We start from the raw sequence: 26,110 nt of genomic DNA on the forward strand, positions 1-26,110 counted from the left end.
ACTGAAAGCATACATTTACTTATACTCTGTTTCTTTGGCCACCTCAGCATTCACTGCTGTAAATAGATCTTGATATGTTGAGTCAAAATGTAAATCTTTCTACTATTTGGCTTGATTGATTGCTCATGTTATCAACTCTTGTTAAGTTTTTCTTTACCTGCAGGACAAACTAGCCTGCTAAGCCTGGCTCTAAGTCATAGATTGTTTTTAAGTGAAATATGCCCTTAAGTCCAAATGTTCCCCAGCACTGCCAAGCCACCACTAAACTGTCCCTGAGTGGCACATCTACCCATCTTTTAAATCCCTCCAAGGATGGTCACCCCACCACTTCCCTGGGCAGCCTGTTCCAGTGCTTGACAACCCTTTCAGTGAAGAAATTTTCCCTGATATCCAATCTAAACCTCCCTGGCACAACCTGAGACCATTTTCTCTTATCCTGTTGCTTGATCCCTGAGAGAAGAGATCAACCCCACCTGGCTACAACCTCCTCTCAGGGAGTTGCCCAGGGCAATAAGGTCCCTCCTGAGCCTGCTCTTCTCCAGGCTGATCCCCTCTGCTCCCTCAGCTGCTCCTCATCTGACTTGTGCTCCAGACCCCTCCCCAGCTCTCTTCCCTTCCCTGAAGAGGCTCCATCACCTCAGTTCTTCCTTGGAGTGAAAGCCCAAGCCCCAGGATTCAAGGTGTGGCCTCAGCAGTGCCCAGTACAGGGGGACAGTCACTGCCCTCATCCTACTGGCCACATAAATGACCTTTATAATTTCAGCTGCTCCAAAAAAAAAAGTAATAAATGTTACTAAAAATGCTTTGAAGTCCATCTGTTTTAAATGGAAATCATCAGGAACCACCCCAGTACCAGTCTTATAATTCATTTTCAGTACCAGAATCAAGGAAAGAATCGAGAAATAGGATTGACTTGGTTTATTTGATAAAATCAGATTTCCAATGCATAAGCCATTTATTTTGCATCTACTTGGCTATCACAGTTTCATCAATCTATTCAAATTAGAAGTGTTAAAAATAGAGGCAGAAAGCTCAATCTAGCTCCTATCACTGAGGCAGAATATATTTGAGATTAAACTTTTACTTGAGGGCGAGAGGAAAGCAGGTTCTCAGATAAAATGGTCAAGTTGGTCAGGTGTCTTTTATTTAGAAGAATATAGAAAATGTAAAAGTATACAGAATATCTGGAAGTGTACAGAATATCTAGAAGTGTACAGAATATCTGGAAGTGCCAATGGTTCTCCCTCGTTTCCATCAGGTGGACACAATCCGCCAGCGGCACGGAGAAGCCTGTCGGATGCCAGTGCCTCATCACTTCTTCCTCAGCCTGAAAAGCTTCACCTACAACACCATTGGAGAGGACACAGATGTCTTTTTTTCTTTGTACGATGTCCGGGAAGGCAAACAGATCAGGTAGGAATTTGTCAAACTGCTAAAAAGCTTCCTAGGAAAAGAGTGGTGAGCAGAGCAAATACATTGGAGATAAACACGTGCTGTGCTCTTGTGGGAAGGACAGTCCTTCCAGCTGGAAGGACAGAGCTGGTAAATCATGCACTGCTGGCCCTGCAATCCTTACTTGGGAATATCAGAAGTACTGGTCTTTGCATAGGAAATTTAGTGAAGCATTAAAGACACAGAATGGTTGAATTTTTTAGTTTTCTGACTTTGCCTCCAGACATTACTAAAGCTCTTGATATTTTTCTTGTAGCTTCCTGCTTAGGGCTGTTGGTTAAGAAGCACAAATAATGACAGAGCCAGGCTGAGGGGTTGGTTTGAGAAGGGACTGCTGTGTGCCTCTGTAACTCTCCTCTACTCCTTGCCTTCCAGGCCTGTCACAAAATACCTTTTTCTCACCACTCTCAACATATTGCTCTCAACATAAACTCTTAACATTCATCCCTATATCTGTGCTTTCAGTTTATTGAATTAATTGGTGCCAGTGTTAGCAAACATGAGATGGGCTGGCTTTTTCTCTTACAAGCATGTGTTTTGAAAATATCAGAGTATGTAGAAGAGCACTGCAGCATTGATTTTGTGTCTTGGAAGTTTACAAGTGCAGCTTGGTCTGATCTGAAAAATGCCATGTTTGTGCAGTGTTCTGAGTTTTGGTAAAAGCATGTCCTGACAGTCACTTGCTGCCATAGTCAAAACTCTCCTGGTTTTCAGCAATTTGATTTAGATTTGTTTCAAAGTAAGGAAAGAGCCACATCATGTTCTTTCCTCTTAGTTTTGTATCTCTTCAGAGTACATCCCACTAAAAATTGGGGGAATATTAAAAAGTTCTTATGAGTTGATGGTATTTCCTGATATCCAGCTTAAACCTTCCCTGACAGAGCTGCAGCCCTTCCCTGCTGTCCCTGGGCTCAGAGAGCTGAGATTGGTACCCTCCCCTCCCCTGCCCCTTGGGAGGATGCTCAAGGCCCAGTGAGGTCTCCTCTGAGTCTCCTCCTGGCTGAACAAACCAAGGGCCCTCAGCTGCTCCTCATAAGGCTTCCCCCCAGACCCTTCCCATCTTTGCAGCTCTTTGGAAACTCCAGTTGATGTAGTTGAGGACATGCCTATAATTCCTCTCTTGAGAGAATTACCAGAAAATTAAGAGGGAAAGGTGGAAATGGAGAACCAAACCAAAAAAATATACCAAACTAGTTCCTACTGCGAAGTAATAACATATTAAATAATTTAGATGAGAAAAGCTGCCAGAAAGATGAAGGGACAGACAGACAAGCTGCTGCCAGCAGAAATTGCTTTGAAAGGAGATGATTGTCTTGGGCTGCAGTTTGTATGTAAACACTGAGTGGAGAATCTTAAGGAAAGGGTTTTGCCAGTGATTAAAAAAAAAAAGAAATAATAGTTATAATGAGAAAAAAACACAAAGATTGATTCAGGCAAATTTAAATATATATACACTAATGCTTTTTTGTGCAAACAGTTGTTATTACTTAGCTCTTTGCATTAAGCATCGGTGGTCTGCTGTGGTGAAAACAGCATGATTTTTACATTTTCTTACATCCCAAAGAGTGTTGGGGAAGAAATGTGTAATGAGGCTGAGCTCTGTTTTGGACAAGAAACCAGAAAACAGACAAACAAATTGCTACAAATTTAGAATGATGTTTTTATATCTACTTTAAAACATTTTCTTTCCTCTCGAGAAATAGTACATTAAGGTAAAAAACCCTGGCAAGGCTTCTGCACACTGCACTCTAAATGAAAGGGACAAATTGACTTCTGAAATGGTTTGGAGGTTGATAAATTTCTTACCCAAGCAGCTTATGCTGGAGGCTGAGTGGCTTTCAGCATTACTGCCTTGGACATGTGCTGGATTAGAAACCTCCCTGAACCTGCTGGTGCCAAGAGTTATTTCCCAGGCAGGTTCAGTGAAGAATTGCTGAAAGTTCCAGGGTTTTTCAAGGGCTGAAGTAACAGTGTGCACCAGGTGTAGATTAGCAATCAGAAGGTTGGAGCAGCAGCTGAAACACTGTTTGAGATGATTCCCAGGTTCTGAATACAAAAATATTCCTGTGTTTAATGGTTGTCAGCAAAGAAGGAGCAGACAAAGGATGACAGTGGGAGCTATAGACAGCAGGAATAACAACATTGCCATCAGAGAGGTCAGACCTAGAGGTAAACACAAGGAAAAAGTTACTTCATTTTTAGTCTGACAAAAATATAAAAAGTAATACTTGTAAAAAATATATAAAAAATATAAAAGTAAATAGAGGACTCATATAAAAAGGGATTAAAGTTTATTTGTCTCTTTTAAAGTATTTGGGATTTCTATTTTTCTTGCATACAAAAGCCACTAGTCTAGCAACTTTGTGACTCATCTTTAATACCACAGTTTGTTTGCTAAGTGGAAGTTACTGAAAAATGATGTGATAATTGATCCAGTTTGGATTATAGCCAGTGATTATACCCCATTGTGAGACATACCTTGGGATGAATGATCCTGGAATGATTGAGTTGAGAGTAACATCAAAAAGGCAGCAAAGGAAATGTTACTGTAAAGATGGTGAACTCAGTAAGGAAGGTGTCAATAAAGATCAGAGATAGGTAAACTCCTATGGAGCAAAGAGATTTGAGACTTGTCTGCTTCTCCATGATACTGATGAAGAGCACAAAAGCAAATTGTTTCAGTGTGAAGGAAAAATTAAATATATGGGAACAACAGAAAGGTCTGTCTCATGTTCTGTTGTGAAATGGAGTTGGGATGGCAGTATAAAAAAGGATAAATTAAATTGCACAAACAGGGATGGGAAGAGACAGAAACTTGTAGGAAAAAAACAACTATCAAAGGTCATCAAGGAAAAAATAATTCTATAATACTTTACCAGCAAAAAAACCCTTTTTTTTCAAATCAAGAAATAAGTGAACAGATTAAAGGGGACATTAAGCCATGAACAGATGTTTCCAAGATAGCTGGAGTATTTAATGGCTGTTTTGCCTCAATCTCCCTAAGAAGGTCAGCTGCAATCCGATGACAAATGCAAAAAGTTGTGGAACAAATAAACTACTTGTTAGCACTAAGAAGCTAACAAAATGGTAAGCAAAAGTCAACATAGATTTGTCAAGCACAAATCACAATGGAGCCGACTAATTTTGTTCTGTTATACGGGAATGCACCTCCTGCCTCAACAGAAAAGTATTAAACTTGATAAAACAAAAAGATACAGGCTGGGTGAAACTGCTCTAGAGGAAACTGGTAGACAAAGGGATACAGAGTGTTATTTGTGCTAGAAAGATCCAACAAATAAAGAGATATAGTTACATTTTTTGACATTTTTAGTATGATTTTGATGGGTGAAAATAAATTCAGTAAAACAGTGAGGTTTGGATACCTATATAATAACTCTTTTCTTCTCAAAAAGGGATAGAATTATGCATAACTTTAAAAAATTACACATTCAGAAGTATGATAGCAGGTTTTTTTTTCTGGAAATAAGCTTGATAAGTCCAGTAACTGTTGTAGAATCCCAGAATAGTTTGGGCTGGAAGGGACCTTAAAGCCCATCTCATTCCACCCGCTGCTGTGGGCAGGGACACCTTCCACTGTCCCAGGCTGCTCCAAGCCCCATCCAGCGTGGCCTTGGGCACTGCCAGGGATCCAGAGGCAGCCACAGCTTCTCTGGGAACCTGTGCCAGGCTTTCCCACTCCCACAGGAGAGAATTTGTTCCTGATATCTCATCTAAACCCACTCTCAGTATGAAGCCATTCCCCCTTCTCCTCTCACTTCATCCTTTGTAAAGAGTCTCTCTGTGTCTTTCCTGTAGGCTCCCTTCAAGTTCTGGAAGGGGCAACAAGGTTACTCTGAAGCCTTCTCTTTTCCAGGCTGAACAATCCCAGTTCTCTCAGCCTTTTGAGTATGGAAAAGGATAAATAAATTTCTGTCTTATTTTTCTTTATTAAGTTTATATTTAAACATGTGAATGTTTTTCATTCTACCTGCATCTTCAACCAGTTACCCCATTTTACACACCACTGGGATTTAAAATTTTCTTGTCATCTAGAAATATCCTTAATTATGGAGAGTGAATAGAACAAAAGAGAAACTCTGATGTGATTGAATGTGAAGATCTGGGGGCCTAAGCAGTAATTATGCATGGAAAATGGTGTTGTGCATATTTCTGCTAGTAGCTCCTCCACCTGCCTCCTCATTACTGAACCTTTGCCATTCCCTTTATAACAACGACCTCCTCTGACTGAGGGTTTGGGACATGTGCAGAGTGCCCTGGTGGTGCTGATGGGAGTCACTCAGGGAGTCCATGTGGGCATTTCTCATACAGAAAATGTTCAAACTTTTTGTTGAGAGACCAGGTGTTCTCTGCAGTTCTGTTTTAAATATCTGCTATGTTCTTTGGGGCAAGATAGGATTGTAACCACTGCAACACAGGCTGGAAATTTGATTGGGAAACATCCATTTCAGTGTTAAAATTGAAAAGCAGTAGCCAAAATGAGAAAAAACATAAGCTTGCTCTTTAAAGCTCTTGCTAATAGGTGATACGGAAAGATGTTTTTTGTGGAAATGTTCTCAGTTTGTGGGTGGATGATGGGGAGAATGTGAGCAGTACAGTCTGTCCCAAGTCTTGTCTTCAGGATTTAGCACCATTGACAAAGCAGTTCTCTGGAGAGAAACATGGTTTGGAAACATAATTATGGACTGAAAAAACGCTCTGGGTCTACAGCAGGATGGTTGGATTCAGCTGCTCAAAAGTCATCTGACATAAAATCATCTGCCCCCATTTTTCAAGGCTGAGTCAAATGTTCAGTGGCAATGTTTGGCTGTTAGTTCTGCTCTACAGTGGGGTTTGGTGGTAACTGCACAGGTGATGGAGATAATGATTTCCCATTCGTAACTCACCTCTGGATCTTGGGACATTTTCCAACCAAATTATTTTCTGTGATAAAAATCAGCAGACAAATGTGTAAATAGTTCAAGATATTAAAGGGATAAAAATATTAGAGAACATTGTTATCAATTTAAATGTGTCCTTGTAAACAAGTAAACTTCTGGGGCATGACCAAACTGGGCTTGGTTTAACCAGTGTGTGAGTGTTAGAAGTTTTCTCAAGTTGCTACTCACTTGTACAACCTGGTCCTGTAGAAGTCATGATACTGCACTTGAGTGTCCAGGAGAGGCTGTAAAAAGAAAATGTTTGTGCCAGTGTTTAGGTAGAGTAGAATGAAATGCACCACTTGGAAACACTGGATTTAGAAATGATGCATTTGCAGGGGATTTGGTTTTGACTCTTTCTGTAGTAGGAGTTTCTGAGACAAAGTATTCCCCATTCAGATGTCAGGATACAAATCTGTACCAAGCTGCTGAAGGTTACCTTGACACATTTGACGAGAACCCCTCATCTCTGTTTGGATTTAATGATGGCCCTTAGCTCCATGGTTCTCATCATCATTTAGTCATGGTTTTTTTTTACTTTTAAACTGTCAATAGGAATGTATATCAGCTGCTAAAAAATGTTAGCAGGAACAGTGTAGCTAAAATTACATTGTGCTTACAATGCCATCTTGAATAATTTTCCTGTAGCACTTGCTAATGCAGACAATTACCACTCTCAGGAGTTTCCATTTGAAACACTGAGCCAATTTGTGAAATGCAATGGCAAATTTCCCACAAGTCCTGTCCGAGAAGGGGTTTGAGTCCTCTCAGACCTCTGATGTGCAGGATCAGCATTCTTAATGCAGGATCCCAAGCCAGGGCTGTAGAATTTGTACATGTTCTACACACCAGACTCAGCTTGGGCAGAGGGAGGTCTGGCAGCTTGGAGTGGAGAGAGGGGGGCAGGTGAAATAAAAAAGAGTAAGACTGGCATTAATAAGGTCAGAAAAAGGAAAGAAGGATCACTGAGTAGATAAATATGGTTAAAGTTGAATAGCTGAAAGAGAAATTGTTAATTAATGTGGAAGGATCCACAGTAAAAACTGTGTCAAACCAGTCTGACTGCATTCTCTCCAGGATATGGGACTGACCTGAAGATCCTTTTTCTGTATTGTTTCTCTCTCAAAGTAATGGCTCTGGGAGTGCTGGGACAGCATGTGGGCATTTATCCCCAGTTAATTGCTTTAAAATATTATCCTGTTCCTTTATTGCCAGTTGCTATGTAAGGAAGTAGAAAATTGTATTTTCATTTGAATTGTGAATATGCACTAAATTTTCCTTTTGTTATGTTTTTAATAGCATAGCTGTTTTAAAATAGAAAAGTTATCTCATTTGCTGTCAGTATAATGATTTGTCTGCTGGGAAAAAATAACTGTGTATCGCTCAGAATTATTTCTTTAATATTCAGAAAATTTTTCCAGGGATTAACCTTACCAACAAATGAGTTTTTTTTTTTCTTCTTAGTCATGAAAAGAAGCTCATCTTTCAATTTTTACCTGTCTTTTAGCAATCTGATCTATTAGGATAGCTAATCCTCCATCAGCTCCTCCTGCACTTCAGTTTCATGTGGCTTTAGTATTTCAAGGGGAGTATTTTTCTGAGTTTTGTGTAATAGATAATTCATAGCAATAGTAATGCTAGCAGCATGAGTTTTTCATCCTGCTCAAGGTGAATTTCCCAAAACCTCAGCAAACATTAAGGAATATTGATACCCACAGCCATGGGTTTGTTCTGGTCACTGCAGTGACCATGGAAGATCTGTGTGTCTCTGAAGTCTGCTGCACACAGACAGCTGGGATAAAGAGCCTTTCTGACAAAATATAGCACTTCTGAAAAATACAAGTTTTGTCATCATTGAAGACAAAACCTGTAGAGTATTTTATAAGGTTTTTTGTTGAGTAGATTTTTAGAAAAGAACACAAGAGAAGTGGTGCATTTTCATTTTCTCTATTGGTTGCTTCAGCTGACTTTCATTCCCTGGATCTCTCTCTGGAATCTGCACTTGCTTGGTTTTCCTGTTTATTCTCTGTCTTGTTAATAGTGTATGCAAAAGAAACTGCTTCTGCCTGGATTGGTATGTGAAAGTTGCTGTAAGAGATGTAAGTGGTATTATTAAAGATATTAATTATTTTCTACAAAATTACTCTTTCTCCTGCTTCCTATGGAATAATTAACATGTAGCTATTCTAAAGCAGGAGCTTTTACAAATTTCCACCTTATTTTGTATCCCTCACCACCACCATCCTGCTTTCCCCACAAGTGGGGGCTTTTTGTGTTGGGGGTCAGATATGACATACAAATAGGCAGGGATATAGAGTTTTCTGCAAGGTTATTTTGATTTTTTAGTTGTTAACAGGAAGAAATCAATGAGTTGAATGAGAAATCAATGCAGGCATTGGAACTTCTTCCCTTTACCAGGAGGAATGGCAATGTGTCATAAACACACACAGCTGGAAGAAATTCTGCTCACTTGAGGGGCAGCAGGGAAATCTGTGTTGTTTAAATGTATGAGCTCAGAGAAAGCACTTCCAAGTAATTTTCTGTCTGTAGGAAGGCTCAGTGTATGGAATCCTCTCATTACACTTGAGCTCTTTCTGTGGCAGAATTCCCTCTCAAAAGCCAGTTCTGTGTTCCTGACAGAAATTGTCATGTGCAAAGCTATTGTGGAGCAAGAATTAAATGTGACAGGTGCTGTATCAGACCTCAGAACCATTAGCTTCTTCCAGGGTAGAGATGGTGATAAAATCCTTATTCTACAAAATACATGTAATCAAAAATTAGAAACATTCCCTCTAAAGTTTTCCTCACCTGCCACCTGGCAGGGTCACTCTGCCTTGCCTTTCATTAGTTAAAATCACTGTCCCTGTGGAATAGCACTAGATGATTGAAGTCTCTCTCTCTCTTTTATTTTCTTTTTTTTTTTTTTTTTTAATTTTTTTTTTTTCTAATTGACAGAATTCCTTTCAGGAATAAAAATATATACCTTTCACGATGGAAATAACAGAAAAATCCTCATGTTGGTGACAAATGTTCAAGTGTGGCAGAGTCATGAGAAGCCAAGGAGAATGTAATTGGCGCTTAGCTCCCTTTCCCCTGCAAGCCTCAATAACACTTTAACATTTTGGTGGTTTTCCCTTGAATGTGGCAAGAGAAATGGCAGGTAGTTATTTTCACTATTTTCTGTTTCCATGGGAACCCAGTGTTTGCAGTAACAGTCTTACTGTAAGCTCTGTAATCCTCCCCCAGGGCTTCTCGCCAATGTGGTAATTTAATAATTCATGAGCATTAAGCCTGAATTTGCTGGGAAGCAAACTGTGTTGCTTGGAGCCGTTTTCTCAGGGCCAGATTCATTTCCCTCACAGATTTGGTGTTCTTTTCTCTAAGATGTCTTTATAAAATACACTCCATAAACCAAAGCAGTGTACTGTGCCTCAGTTGTTTGTGAAAGTGGGGTTATTGCAGAGCTGCTGGATAAGACAGCTCAGGAAAGAACTCTCCTGCCTTCCCCAACAAAAGAAAAGGAAAAACCAAACACACTCTTAGCACTCGCCTGAAAAAGATTTTTAAATCATCTGTGAGTCACTGCTGAGACAGTGAGCAAACTGAAAGTTCAGCAGAGGTGATGCTCCTGTCTGCAGGGCTTGGCATTGACCTCTGTCAATGATGGATTGCTCAAACACTGCTGGGATCTGGGAGATGCTGTTGGTTTACACTGGAAGTGGGAATTGAGTTCTTCACAGACATGGGTCCATTCTCTGCATATGCTCTGGCCTCCTGTTGCATTCACACTGAGAAGGAAGACTCATTTTGTGGAGCTCTGGGACATTTTGTTATTAGGTCAGTCTTACAGCAGCTGTAAGGACCTAGATTTTTTCCCAAGAAGATAAGCAAAAATTAGCAACTCTAAAAGATAATCATGATGAACAGAAAATAAACTTGAAAAGCTTTTTCAGAGGATACTCCTACTGCTTAAATCATCTATCTAGAGAAAAACTCATTATTTTTCACCATGGGAAATTACTAAAATGTCAATATAAATGCATGCTTTCTTCCTGAACATGAAACCATGCTCATGAAATAAAGTTCAGAAGGCCTGAAGTGAGGCTTGTTTCCTCTTTAGAAAGTTCCTACAGAGTGTTCTCAAAAGCATCAGGCTGCAGTGCTGTCCTGATGTGACTCTTTTAATCACTGACAGTGGTAATATACTTGGAGCTGACAAACTCGAGAGATTTGGACAAATTTCCAAATTCCAATTTCCAGTTTGGCCAATGGAATGAAAATAAGTCTATTTTTTTCTTGTGTGGAGTTGTGCAAGCAGATATGAGAAGCCTCATGTGGCTCTCAGTAGCTGTATTGCAGGGTGCAGCACAAATGGAAAGCCACGACAGTCGAGCCTGGTTCTCCCCCAGCCTCCAAACAGGATGGTGGGGAGCAGTAATTGCTTTCTGCAAAGCTGGCTAATGCTGCTGCCCTGGGGCTTTAAAACTTCTCTGCTGGGTCAGTGCCTCTTTGATACAGGAGCAGCTTCCCAAGTTTATCCATGCAAATATTAGCTTGTCCAAACTGTAAGGTTTTGAGACTGTAGTTCGGTTTTATCTCCCACCAAGCTCCAGGGATTTCTTTCATGGTGTTTCTCTCCTAACTTAATTGATGTTAATTGAAACAAGCTCCTTTTTTTGCAGCTTTAAGAAAATGCTTTGATCCTATACCTATACACAGTTCCTAAAATAATTCCATTCATCTGGTCAACATATTGTCCTTGTAGAGCTTGTACATATAGGAGCAGGAAGAATGCAGTATTTGATGGCACTGATGAAGTAAACTGCCTGAAATGTGGTGTGCACAGCAAGACTGGGATATTTGGTAAGGAAATGTTGGCAAGATTTAGTTGCCATGGAGTGACCAGCTCATCCCAAGCTCTCTCCTGGCTGGCCTGTGTGGAGTTTGTTCCTGAGATTTATCTGAGACAAAATATGGAGCTTTTACAGTAGCATCTTCAAATGCTTATGGCACTCAATGCCAGCTCAAATATTACTCTAGAGTTACTGTCAGGCATGTTAACATTCTTTAAATAAGAGATCAAAGATTTTTCTTTTTTTGTGGGAGGGAGGTGGGACAGGGGAGAAATTAAATAGTATCATGCTTATATCATTTATTTTTTTAACCAATAGGGCTGAAAGGAAATTAACTGTCCTTGCTAGGCAAGTGTTTGTAGCTTATTCCTGCAAACTTCTGGCTTCTGTGGCAGCATTTTCAGGTTTTTTGTTCCTGAGTTTGTATTTTGCAGGCAGGTAAGGTTTTGCATGGTACTAAAAGTGTCAGAAAGAAACTTGGGGAGACACCAAGAGAAGATCAAAGTCTAAAATGCAAGTTGTTATATAATCTTTTCTGCTACCACATTACCCCTTTCCCTGAGCACTTCTACTTGTATCATGGACCAATACATATTTTTGAAATAACCTGAGTTCTTAGAAGGGATTGGCCACATGCTAAATTCTGAAAACCCAATTAAATACAGCTTTTGAGAAAGGACTGAGGTATTTTTAATAATAATAAGGGGGATTTTCAGTGTTCCCCAGTTTTCTCTGGAAATAAGAAGTACTGAGAAAAATAAGAAAAAATAGGGAATGTTTGTACATTTGTACCTTTTCCCTTTCAGTGTGCATTGGAACGAAGAGGGTGAAGGAGGTTTTGTTTGTGGGAGAAATAGCTGTTGGACCACTATTTAAGGCAAGGGAAGAGTATAAGATGTGAGGTTTCTGCCTAACAAGATTGAAACAATAATGTGCTGCTGTCCCTGCTTCAGAAAACCAATCTCCTATACTTTGTTAAAGAATTAATTTTTTTGATCCATGTTCTTTATCACCAGTCTCCAATTCAAACAGAAAATTGATCTGCAGCCTCTCTGCAGACCTCCACAGCTTTGGCATTATGCATCTATTAATGCTGTACCTACATTGCCAAATTGATGCTTAGGCAGGATTTTTGCCTTGAAACAGCCCCAGTAATGAAACATGTCCATGGATGAATACAAGGGGCTCACCAGTCCAGCCCAAGCTCTTTGCCAGACTCTCCTTCTCTTGTCATCTTCACACATTGTGCAAAGGACATCATAAACAAACCTCAGCTACAAAAACTCCCTGTGGGCACAGTGCCACACTGCTCACCAACAGTACATTTTGTTCCTGTTTGCCCCCTTTTTCATGCTGAAAATGGAACATCCCAAACTATTGATGGCTTCCTTCCTTTCTGCAGAATTCAGCATGGTCCTGCTTTTCAGTCACTTTGGGGAAGCCAAGAAGTGAGACACTATGTTCCTTTCATTTTTCCTCCTTTTCAAGTGAATGAACAAGAAGCTGTTTGACTTTGCTTGTCAGAGCAGTGGTTCTTATATTTGAGGAGCTATAGCAATTACTAATCATGAGAGTGATTGTAAACCCTGGCTTAGTGCTGCACAAGAGGTGGTTTCACTATGATATGAATTAGCACAGGAGGAGATACTGCAATTAGAGTAATTGGAGCTTACTTATAGCATATAGGAGCAAGAGGAAGAAATGAGCTTTTGTTTCAGATACTGTTTCTGATGTGGCACGTCTGAGCTCAGCAGGGCAAAATGTTAATTTTTTTTTCTCTGTTTTGACGCATTTATCTCCATTTTTATGCAAAAGAACTGATTTTGATTTAGATTATCTGAAAACTTTTATTTGGTTGTTGGTTTTGCTTGTGGGTTTTTTGTGGGTTTTTTTGTTTTGTTTTGTTTTGGGCAGCAGTAGGATCAAGCAGTCAGATTGCATCTCAGTACCTCCCATACTTCATTTCCACCACTCAGCTGGCAGTTATAACTACTGGGTTTTCAATTAATTTCCACATGGAGTTTATTCAGCTTTGATATTTCAGTCTTACTAAACTGGACTTAATGTTGCCTAGATTCTGTGTGTGCTCTTGTCCTTGTGCAGAAGATAATCTTGAGGAAAAGACACACTGGAGACTCAACTTTTTCCAAGGACGTAGCTCTTAAAAGAATAAATTAAGATACTGAATTCCCATTAAGTTTCTTGTCCCTAAATGTGTGTATTTTTGTCTAAAAACAGACCTGCAATGATAGATGAAGGCAGTGGATTTTCAGGTCATTGGAAACAGGGTTATTCTTCCAGATTTGCTTTGACATAGAAATAAATTTGCAGTTGTAAAATGGGAAGCAGCTGACTAACTAGTTCATAATATGGGTCAGTGTAAAAAGCTTCCAGTCCTATTCCAGGGACCATTTCCAGTCCTATTCCAGGGATCCTGACAGTATCAGCACCAGTGAGACCTTAGTAGAATAACAGAATAGCAGAATAATGGTAAACTGTTCTTGATCAGTAGTAATATCAAAGATTAGAGGAATGCTGGAGATGAGAAACAAACCCACAAGTTTAGGAGTAGTGATGTGCAAGGAAAAGAGGGAGAGCTGGATTTGGCTTGGTCCTTTGGGGTGGCCTCTTGGCACTGCTGCCCTGTCACTCTCTGCCTCCTCTCCATGGATCTCCTTTGGGCAAATGCCTCTTCCTGTCCCACAGTTCTCAAGTGCTGCAGTTGGCTCCAAGTCCCTTTAATTATTTATTCACACAAGCTCAAGAGGACTCAAGGGAGGACTGGAATGTAAAGGTTATTACTGCAGTGGTGCTTGAATAAGGGAACAGGTGATAAATAAGCAGGTGAGAGAGGTGGAGGCAGCTTCATTCCTTGAAAAGCACTTGAATAGGGGGACAGGAACCAGGTTTTCTCCATAGCTTTAGCAAGGAAAAGATGAATTGCAAATTTTAAAAGATTTCAACTTATTAATGGAGGAAAAACTTGCAAGAGACCATCAAGTGAGTCTCCACAATATCCCTCTTTGGGTGCTTTAAAAGCACACTAAGCAATACAGCTTTTGTTAATGAAAGAAATCCATACAGACAGCTCAGCTCAAAGACTTGGCAGCCCCTTCCCTGCCATTGTCCAGGGGACAGTCTGCACAGGATTTTGTGGCACACAGTATTGCATTCAGCTCCTGTATGAAAATGAAATGCTCATTAGAGCTGAAATAATAATAATAAAAAACTTTAAAAAACCTTGTTTTAAAATTTCAAGACTATATCTACTGGAACATTTAAAATACAATATGTAACATTGATTTATGTATTGGGTAGACAGAGGTAGCTATGAAGATGTAATGTTGTTATAATGTGACTGTCAGTGCAATGTTGTGAAGTTCCAGTATTGTCCTGCTCTCCACATAACACATCACAGAATTCTTACTGAAATAATGGATTTTACCATGTCATTAAAGCATTTGGTAAAATGTTCTTAACTTACTGACATCCCAAAATAATCATCAAATGTCTGTTTCTTATGGATTTCTTTGTGGCATTTCAACAGAACCTGAGCAAATTAATTAAAATAACTGAAAGTGGTTGTGGGACACATGGAGATTGGAATAATAGTGAGTGACAGGGAGAGTGAAACAGCCAGAGAGGATGATTTGATTGCTGAGCATCATTAACTTCCATAAATTACCATGTAAAGGTGTATAATGAGATGTATGGGGTTACGCTGGAGAGTTAAGGACCATTTCAACAAAAGTACTAATTCCGAAAATATATCAGTGTTTATAATGGACAGGTCACATGAACTCACAGCATGAAGCTGTGTGGAATGGCCAAGAGATGATGTCTGAGAAATCATAGTTAGGATGAGCAGCAGCTTGGCTTCACCTGTGTGGTACTCCAGAAATGTGTGTGTCTATGGTGAAGGTGGTCTCAGTGCCACACTCTTACAATCTTACAGCTTTAGAACTGTCCCTGAAATGCTGCTGAAAAAATTCACTGTGGGTGAGTTCTACAAAATGATTCCAGCACTTTGTCTTGGATTTTCAACAGTGTTATATTGCTTATTTGTGTGTGGGAATATCACTGCTGTCCCTGCCCTGTGAGGAATGAGCTTTTCTGAAGGGCTCTTTAATGCAGAATGGTGACAAAAAGCAGTGGCTGTGCACTGAAATCAGGCATTTCCTGTATCCATGTGCTGAACAGCAGGGGTGAGTGGCCCTTGGAGCAAGCACCAAAGCAGGTAGTGTGGACATTGTGCTCTCTTTTTCTTCAGGCCAGTGGTGGATAATATGCTGGCACATGTATCAAATGAAGGTTACTGGAACTGATGCAATTGTACTGGATAGGATTGAAAGGATGTGTGATTATTGGAAGATTTAATTATGTGCCCTCTCTTTATTTCTGTGAAAATCTAGGGAGAAAACTGTGATCAATATTTAGGGGGCCGTTGCATACTAGGGAAAAAATTGCTCATGCAGTTACTTTTACACATAAATTCTCTGTCTTAAGAAGTAATATGAATGTCCATGTCTTACCATGCATTGTGAGGATTATTGTGTGTTCTGCAGTCTGGCTAAACGTGCTGGTTTTATTCATCAAAGGACTGCTTAATTTGATTGGTAAGAGTTATATCAATTGAATCTTAATGTATTTGAATTAGTGTCTTGCTTCTAGGAATGCTCTCTGTTGAAGGAGATTGCTTAATTGGTATTCTTGTAACTTTTAGTTTTGAGTGGATTTTAATGAACTCAGTTTTTCCAAAAGCAGTGTATCCCTCAGCAAGTTTGCCTTAGCCTTTGCCTGGAGGAGTTGTAATGTGTACAGGTTCTGTGCTTCTTATGTTCACATTATTTTAATGTTATTGCATCATGAATATGCATCAACACAATGTTTTCACATGCAGACTACTTACTATTAGAAATCTGTGCTATTCCATGTAATTTTGTATAGACCAGTGAATACTATTTTATAGACTTTGGAATTATAGCAACCACTGCATCTTTTTTACATAAAACCCAAATCTACCTGCATTTTTCTGTTGAAGGATGTACAGGAAAAGCTCATTGTTTTTTTACCATTGTTTGTTTTTCAGTGAGAGGTTCATGGTGAGGTTAAACAAGAATGGAGGCCCCAGAAATCCAGAGAAGATTGATCGAATGTGTGCACTTTTCACAGTATGTGTCTGTTCCCTTTCTTCTCCCCTCACAGGAGTGGGGTGGGAGGTTTCCTGAGGGGAAGGAAACTCAGTTCTTCTTCTCCAATATAATCAGTAGAACAGAAATAATTTCTAAGTTTTGTTATGGTTTTGACTAAATATTAACATAGAAAGTGAATGTACTTCTATATTATTTTTATGGCTAAGTGAATATTCTGAAATACTTGCATTTGTTCCTGCAAATAGTGTGAAATTTTTAATATTTTCATTGGATGTGCTGTGCTCTTAGATAACAGGGCATAGGAAAAGGCTGAGATGGCCTGAACATAAAGCAAGGCACTTTCTTCTGAATGAAAATCAGACAAGTGTTATCCCTTGTCCTGTCCCTACATGCCCTTGTCAGAAATCCCTTCTGTGCTGGTCTTAAGTTGTGTTTAAAATTCCCTTAGAATCAAGTGTCAGACCATCATTTTATCTGCTACTTCTTCTCAGAAAGAATATGAAAATCTGGAGACACTGAAACATAGCAGCTCCTCACAGAATAACTGTAAGGAATCTCAGATCCCAAGTGTGATAAACACCTTCCATCATGACTCACCTTTACTTAGTGCACATGCTGGAAGCTCTGCAGCAGAAGTATTTTTACCTTCAGTGAAGAAGGAGGATGGCAGAGCTTTGGTTCTGGCAGTTATACTCTCTGAGCTCAGGCAGGGCTGGACACTGAACCAGGCACTGGTTCCTTTGGTCCCCAGCACTGTACCTTTCTCTCCTTTAAGAAGGCAGAATTCCTCCTCTTAGGGAACAGATAAATCCAGGTGTAAGGATGCTCAGTTCTGTCTCCATCTGGATCTAGCAGATGCAGTCCAAAAGTAGCACTGACCTGGATGCTGACATCAGTAGCAGTTCTGGTACCATCAGGGAGGTGCTGTCAGCTGACTAAACATCAGCAGAGGTGACAGTGTCACCCCAGAGATGGTGACTGAAACCCAGAGTCTGGCCCTGCTGAGAGAAGGTGGGCAGTGGTTAAGGTTCAGCACTTGTCTGAGTCAGGTGAAAGGCTAGAGTGCAGCTTTATGAGCTACCCTAAGGAATATTCCCAAAAGGCAGCACAGACTTGGAATTAACTTTGGCACTTTCTGGCCTCTGAGGTTCATCAGTTTGGAAAAGATTTTCAGCATCCAACTTCCCCACCCTCACCAATGCCACATGAGGGGTCATGGAACAGGTGTCCTGTTTCTCTCTGTGTGGTGAGCAGTGTGAAACAGTTTTGCTCTGGTGATCTGCAAACCAGCCCTTACACCCTTAAAAAACAATGATCAATTACAGCCAGGGCCATAACACAGTTCCAGGAGAGGCTTGCTGCATATTCTGTGTAGGGCCAGTCTAGTCCAAGAGCAGCCAGCCCTGGGATTGCAGACATTTGCCAGTGCAGCCCCAGCCCTGACCAGAGACACCTCCTGAGCTCCCTTTCCTATCACTGTGCAAAAATTCCAAAGCTGCTGCAGTCTCAGCTCTCCAGGGTGCTCAGACTCCATCACTGGCTGGTGGAGGTGCTTAGACTCTCACTCAGCTGCTGTCAAATGTGTACTCTACAAAAAAACAATTATAATGAATGTATACTCTATGTAACAGGAATTATAATTGGAGAAATTTTCTGTGCAAAAAATCTCACACTTCTAGAACAGTATTTTTCATAAATGTGTTCAAAGAACTTTCCAAGATGTGTGGTAAAGGAGCAATAAATATTTGCTTTTTTTGAATAACCATTTTATCTGCAGTGGTTCTATCTTATCATAATTTCTTAATTATGAAATGCTTCTAAGATAAGATAATTATGTGATTTTTAGGTCTGCTCCCAAGCTTGTGTTCATTTTGACTTTAGATCTATTTATTTATTTCCTTGCCCTCCCTCACCACACCACAGTATTTTTTTAAAACTCTAATCTTTCCCCAAGGCATGCAGCCCATATCTTAGATAATTCAAGGGATCCCTGTCTTTTTCTGCTATCTCTGTTACTTCAAAGAGTTCAGCTGTCTCCTTGTGTAAGATATCAAAATATCCCAGACTTTGGTTTTACATCTGCTGTCATATCATAGCAAAGGTGAGAAACTGCTTGCTCTGGAGATCAAAGCTCACTCAAGGAAACCTCAGCCTGTGCACATTAGAAACATTTCCTGGCTCTGAATTAAAATGTAACTACACTGTATAAGCTTGTTATTTTTGTTAAATACCTTTTTCTCTGTGGCCTATGAGGTTGGCAGCTGAATTAAATAACTAATTTATGACAGACAGGTATCCTTGATTCCAGTGGTTTGGGGACAGTTGAGATGGTGTTTGGGTTTTTTAACACACAAGCAGACCCTTCTAGAAACCAGCATTGTAAAGAACTAACCATTATTGTAGAGTAACTCTCTTCCATTCCCAGTACAGGTGGACAAATTTAGGGGTGATTTTCTGAAAAGCCATTCAGTTAGAATTAGAATGAAATTATGTTGTGTATCAGTCAGTATCATTTAGGAAGCTCAGAGGGATGCACGAAATACCCAGTCTGTGGATGCAGTCCTAAGAATAACCAGTAAATGTAGTTTACCCTCTCCTGGTCCTAGGAGGATTCTCTACAGAGGAATTATCTGAAAACTTCCTCACAGGCGTTGGGGCTTTTGATTGTTTGGCCCATGTCACAGTAAGAATTTCTTGCCTTGTAAAATGCCTGTGCTGTACAAACTGAAATGCAAGGCCATCTGGGCCCACATTTTTGTCTTTTGCCTGTGACACAGTATATTTGTGAAATTGGAAAAGCAACTAAAGTGTGAACTCATCAATATGTTCATGCCCTGCCTTTTTCTGATGTTTTGACAGCTGCCCTTTGAAAAAATAGTTCTTTAAATTGCTGTTAATTAGAACTGGTAATCTGATGGTGTAATAAAATTACCCCTGTCAAAGCACAGATATTTTCAGGAATCTATTGCTCTCTCGAGCATTAAATATTACCTTCAAGTGTTTTTGCTTTTTGAAATGTCTTGTCAGGCATTACTGAGATTAAAACTATGTCAGATCCTTTTGTGTGTGTAACTTCATGTCTCCAAGACATGCAGGATAAAGGCTACCATATGTTACCCTGGTATGCTGGGTAATGGAGAAAGCCTAGAAAGTGTGTTCCCTTCTTGGTGCAGCAGCAGAATCGAGCCTGAGAAGGAAATGCTAAGGATGGTTTATGTGGCTTCATTTTTTGGCTCTGGAGAGACTGATCTGCTGGTTAGCAGCATCCCAAAGAGTGGCTGTGCAGCTCCCTGCTGCCCTGGGAAATGCAGAGGTGCTTTTGGAGAGCAAGGAGGCACAGCCATGAATTTATTCCTTGCCTGCTGTAATTTAGCAACATAACACAATTGGGAAGGGATTGAAACTTCTCCTTAGGATAAATTCTCTTTGTGCCTTGTTCTGAGTCACTGTGCCAGCTTTTATTGTAATCTGGAGTTGCATTGCCATTAATCTCACTGGTTGAGGTTCTCAAGTCACATGGGAAAGAAATTCCCTGTGTGATTTCAGGTTCATGTTTTAGCTTTCAGCAAAATGCATATTTTAATTCTAAATTGATTCAGATTATGAACTGCAGATCTTAGATGTCCACAGTTTAGATTTCCTCCCCTCTTTGTATAAAAATGGCATTATTTCCTTTTGCTGTATAATACTGCATAGCTGAGGAGCTTTTTAAAGAAATCCATGAGATTTTATCTGAATCAGAAATGGTTCCAGTTAATTTTTCTAAGTAGTACCTGGCAGTGAGATGACAGCACTCAGCAGAGAAAGAGGCAGCAGCTGTTGCTGTAGAGCACGAGGAGCCTTTTTGCATCAGTCTAAAACAGGGATGAATATTCTCCTGGTACACAGTATCTGTTTAAATCTTGTCTGAGAGGTGAGTGGCATAGGGAAAACTTGTTTTTAGGAAGAAATGTTTCTTAGACCTTTCTTGTAACTAAAAAACATAAAATTGCAGGAGGAATGTCTCAGAAGTTGCTGTTTGTTTATGACGTTATCAGTGAAAACTACAACATACCATGGAAATTGCAATTAAGGTGGCTTCTGACTTGTGAATGCAAAATGCTGGAGTAATGAATTATTGAAAAGAGTCCTATGTGTATTTTCTAAATTTATTTCATTATTTTGAAATTTTTCTCAGAGTCAATACCACTTATATGTCTTCATTAACTTCAGCTTTCCTTTTGCTCTTCTGTAGGTTCTCCTTTTCCCATTGTTTGGCTTTTCTTGAACCTCATTTTTAAAAGTCTTGATCTGCTTTTCTGTGACATGGGATTTCAGAGTTTTCATCCACATTTATAGTTGCAGACACTTACATTGGAATGTCTCTATTTTTTCCAATCTTTCAGGATCTCAGCAGCAAGGACATGAAGAGGGATTTGTACATAGTTGCCCATGTAATCCGAATAGGTACAGTATCATTTAGTGTTTGAAATATATGTAATAAACAGAGCTCTTAGAGTATTTTTAAATGTATGTTTTAATTAGCTGACTTTGTAATGATTTATGCATTTAGGAAACTCAGTCATTGATTGACATTCAGACCATATGGAGCTAAGTGTTAGAAAGTTACAGATGACTGTTTAACAGTGATTTTGTTTTTCTGAGTCTGAAACAGAATTTTTGATTAAACACCACATCTATGGGAGAGGGACAAACTAAAAAGGCTTTTTTAATGTTTAAAAATTTGAAATGAGATCTTTTTACTGGTGATATAGCTGTGTTACAGGGCAGGACATCAGTATGTCTGACCATCCATTTGGAGTAAATCAGAGGCTGTTATCAAGATTTGTTTTCTGCTGTAGGAGTCTGGTGCAAATACATATTTTACCTGTGTTAAGTGTAATTTATTTAAAATATTAGGCCGAGAATGTAAACAGTGTATAGCAGGAGCAGCAAAGACAGTTTCCTCAGCTCTATTATTGTAAACAAGTAAGTAGTGCAGTGCCATTCATGTATTCCAGGTTTTCAGCTGACTGAAGAATGGCCAGGCAGTGTTTGCAAGGAAAGGGTTTTTAAGCCTGTTGCCAGTCACTGCTCACACCCATTACCAGCCACAGACACCTTTTCTGAAGTACAGCAGCTCTAAACAGAGCTTTGTGTGTTGTCCTGGGAATGGCAATGTGCCTTCAGAGCCACAAATGTGTCAGAGAGGTCGGGGTTTCACTATCTGACTTCCCGTGTCATAGGAGCCTGCACATCAGAATTGCTCTGTTATCACTTGAGGTGATAAATGGAGCTTGTAGAAAGATGCTGTATTAACCTTGATGCAAGGGCTGGACAAATTATTATGTGGAATGTTACAAGTTTGCTTCGATTATCACAGTGATTTTTCTGGCCTTGGCATCTTTTGATCTATTTAAAAACTGCCTCAGTATTTGGAAGTCAATCACTGAGCAGCTTTGTACCTCAGATTTCTCCTTCCTGTGCTCCAAGAAGGTTCCATCTGAACATGATAAACAACCAATATATAATATTAAATGTATTATATACAATATATAATACATTCCCTTAAAGCAGTCGGATAAAATGAGAATTTGTGCAAATAGTGCACTCTAAGGAGGGAGCACAGTGAATCTCTGTGTGGGTCAGACTGGTGAGTACAAGCCACATTCTTGGCTCATCCACAGATGATTTGTAGTCAGCCCAGCTGGATGCAAATATGTGTCATGGAGCTACAAATCAAAGCTGGCCAGACATGATGCTGTTCACTTTGCCCTTGAGTGTTTTTGGCTGAGTGAGCTGTAGGTTCAAGTGGATTTCTGGGTTTGAAGAGTTTAATAGTGAAAAGCTGTGGTGGGTTGACCCCAGGTGGACTCCAGGTGCCCTCCAAGCCTCTGTGTCACTCCCCTTTGCAGCAAGATGGGGCTGGGGAGTAAATAAGATGGAAGAAGGCTGAAGATAAAGGCAGTCTGATAAAGCAAAGGCCATGAGCAGAAGCAAAGGAAAGCAAAAGATTCATTCCCTACTTTCCATCAGCCCTCAATGTCCAGTCACTACTCAGGAAGGCAGGCTTCAGTCTGCATAGAGCCAAATCTCACAGTGACAAGTGTCCCCATTCCTCCTTCTCCTTTTATTGTCATGTGCTTTGGGACACCCTTTGGCCAGCGAGGGTCAGCTGTCCTGTCTGTGTCCCCTCCCAGATCTGCCCCCCAGGCTCCTGGAGAGGGGGATGTTGCAGGGGCAGCCCTGCTGCTGTGCCAGTCCAGCTCAGCATGTCTGGATTGTCACCAGCACAGACCAGCACGTGGGGCTGGGGGAAAACCAACACCAGCTCCTCCAGAGCAGGCAGGAGTGTCAGCCTGGAGCTGAAAGTGTCCTGGCAGTGTTCTCAAGGGGTAATGAGCACACAGGCAGGGTGTGGCTGTGTCCATCCCTGATGTTTGAATTCCCTCCCTTGCAGGTCGCATGCTGCTCAATGACTCCAAGAAAGGGCCCCCCCACCTGCACTACCGGCGCCCCTACGGCTGTGCAGTGCTCAGCATCATGGATGTGCTCCAGTCCATCTCCGAAATCAAGGAGGAGAAGGACTTTGTGCTCAAAGTTTACACGTGAGTACCTCCTAGAAGGAAATTTTTTGCTTCTTCATTATTCCAGCAGCTCATAAAAACTGATGAATATTATCCACAGATGTTTCAGGTGTGTGAAATCCTTCAGAAGTTATTGAATATTCCCCAGATCTATGTGACTTGCAAATCTGCTCTTTTATTAATGTGAATTATTTAAAATCTGCTGAGCTCAAACCCAAAGAAATGTGCTGCATTTCATCTGATGAAGGGAATAATAGCTCATGCCTCATCTGCTATTCCTTACCACTCATGGTAACTAACAAAAGGAATAGAAAACAACTGAAGTCAACAGTGTGTGACCAAAATTCTCAAAAGAAATCAACATTTTTTGAGTAGGAATCTGTCTTCAGTTATTTGTGATTTTTGAACTTTGGACTAGCAAATTCTTATTATGAAATGTGGTCTCACAGTTGTAATAAAGAGGTCACAGACAAACTGTCTGCAGACTGCAGGGAATATTTAAATCCCTTGTCAGTGAGGATAAATACTGGCAAGATCTGCTTTGCACATGGGCTGAGGCACAGCTGACACTGCTTTGTGGTCTGTGGCCCTACTGAGAGTAGTAAGATAATTTGGTGGGTTATAGAACTTTGTCATTCTTTGAGAAGTGCATTCAGCAGCAGAAAATGTGATCTTCAAGGGTAACTAAATGAAAAAATGACTTTTACTGTTCACTGAAGATTCTTGGATGTCTCATCGTACATTAGAAATCTCTTAAGTCCAAACAAAAGTCTCTCAGAGTCAGCTTTTTCATTCTTCCTTTGCCAAAAGTTATGAAAATTGGAGCAAAAATGTCAAATTATAGGGAAGAAAATGGTCGTCTTTCTTCTCTCTGTCAGTGGAATCTGGCCAGTCTTGGCCTTTTGTCTCATTCAGTTTCAGCTTATCTCTGACCAGTGGGTTTTGGCTATATAGTCCTATTGGCTATGTAGATATGGTGTTAATGTATTGCAACTGCAACATTTTGAATGTTTACAGAAATGGAACATTCTGGTAATTAGATTTCTGGGTTTTTGCCCATTTAATGCCTCTTTAGCTTCTGAAAAATAGAACAGAGAAAATTTGTTGAAACACTGGACTTTGTCAGTGACAAGTGGAGTCACACAGCCCTTTAGAGCAACCCAGAGTCCTGGTACAGTGATGGAATAAAAATCACAGGATACAGAGCTTCCCTTTTCCTCCTGCTAATCTGCAGTGTTTTGTTAACATGGATTCCCTTCACAGCACCCAGAGCACCAACAGTTTTGCCCAAATTCCTCAGCACATTTTCACCAGCTGTTCCTCACGTGGGCAGGGAGAGCCCCTGGCTGAATTCAGCTCTGTAATCAGATGTTTGTAATGCTTTATCACTATTATCACTCTCCTGGGCTGTTATAAGGTTTGTACATCATTCTTTCATGCTGCTGCTGTTTGCAGGATTCTGTGTAAATCTCCAGCAGAAATATTCAGGAGGGAGCATGGATATATCTGAGGGGCACCAGCTCATCCCCTTTGCAGCTTTGATAGCTGTTGGTCTTTCATGACAGTTTTCATGGGTTTGTCTCTTGCATCTTCTCTTTGCACAATCCTTTAGCTAACCTGCCTTTTTGTGTTTGTAGGCCACAATTGAAATGACAGGGTTTTGTCCTTTGGAAGTTTAAAATTGAATATGAGTGCTTAAACAGCCCTGAACTGATTTTCTTACCTGCTGCTCTCATTTTGATTACTGTTTAAATGCCTCAAGCCAGCTCTGAAACATCATAAAGATGAAATAAGGAGAGAGGTGTATTTGTATTTCTCAAGGAGAAGTAAAAAGCATTCCTTTTATACACTATGTGGCTACAGCTTACAGCTGCCACAAATAAGACAGCTAGAAAAGCCTTTTCACAGGGAGAAGCTGGAAAAAATTTGAGACTGAAAACCTAACAAAGGCTGAAACAAATACATGGTCTGTCAATGGAGACTTCTGCTGAATCCACAAGAGAATGCTTATGGGGGGGGAAATAAAATCAATTTACTTCACCAGTCTTTCTCAGCTTGCCTTATTATTGTTAAAGATTTATGTCTGAAATTTTTTTTTTTCCTCACAATTGAGATTTTCCTTTTTTAATCGCACAGTCATGTTAAAATCTCCCTAAGAGGATAGAGTACCACGGCTGTAGTTATAAGCTCATTATGTGAAAGCATAAAGGTTTACTTTTATTATTCTTTTTAATATATATGTAAAATAATTTATAAGTGAGATGGAAGTTAAATTCTGTCCATTTTTTCTGAGATAACTTGACTTAATATTTTGTATTCCTTTGTATCTTTAATGGAATTTTTTGCTCATTGAATGTTACTCTTTGTCCCCATCTTACAATTCCCCTGAAAACTCTTCCATATTCACTTTTTCTGTTTCTTTTTTTCTGTCCTACTTTCTTGCAATCTTTTTTTCCTTCTTTCTCTAGCCCTAGATCTTAAAATTCTTACCTGTTAATGCCTGAATGCCCTTCCATTTGCTATTCCATTGCTGTTTGCTCACTGGACAAGAGCTCACATCCCATTGCTGACCCCAGCTGCTGACATTGGGGGCTGCTGTGAGATGGAGAACATTCCAAATGTGCATTTGCTGCACAATCAGCCAGCCTCAAAGGTGATGGATGGCTCAGGAAAAAACCCTTATTTAAAGAAGAAATAGATTCTTTTATATACTTGGTGTCTGGACAAGTAAAATGTGAGCACAGTGAAACACATTCCAAGTGAGTGTTTCCAGGCCATCCTGTCAAAGCTGGGAGAACATTTTCCTTCCTGGCACTCAGGAAATGCCAAGTGCAGCTTCCACTGGCACTTAGTACAAAACTGGCTTTAAGCTGCCCTTACAGAATATTTTAGGATAACTTGGTTGCAGGTTAATTTGCAGGCATAAGTAAGTGGAGGCTGAGATCTATTTTAACTTGCACTCCATAGCCTGGTACAGCAACTAAGAAATCACTACAGATTAGACATTTGTTTGGAACTGTGAGGAGGGAAGATGGTGTAGAGTTTGTGCTATAGGGTCTGTCTCTGCTCTTAGGAGAATATTATTTGGAGTAGGATAAATTACTTTTAATGTGTTGACAATGTGAAGATAAATTTTATTTTTGCTTGAT

General features: G+C 40.0%; 1 protein-coding gene across 1 annotated transcript in view; it reads left to right on the forward strand.

Moving 5' to 3' along the window:
- DOCK3 (dedicator of cytokinesis 3) overlaps positions 1-26,110 on the forward strand; it is a 176,773-nt gene that overhangs the window by 67,647 nt on the left and 83,016 nt on the right. Inside the window, exons 9-12 of the mRNA XM_056501874.1 lie at positions 1,259-1,413; positions 16,332-16,413; positions 20,781-20,841; positions 22,835-22,982. Coding sequence (XP_056357849.1) covers positions 1,259-1,413; positions 16,332-16,413; positions 20,781-20,841; positions 22,835-22,982 — 446 coding nt within the window. The remainder of the gene's footprint in view (positions 1-1,258; positions 1,414-16,331; positions 16,414-20,780; positions 20,842-22,834; positions 22,983-26,110) is intronic.

Source organism: Oenanthe melanoleuca, chromosome 12, assembly GCF_029582105.1.
Source record: "Oenanthe melanoleuca isolate GR-GAL-2019-014 chromosome 12, OMel1.0, whole genome shotgun sequence".
Taxonomy (NCBI): Eukaryota; Metazoa; Chordata; class Aves; order Passeriformes; family Muscicapidae; genus Oenanthe; species Oenanthe melanoleuca.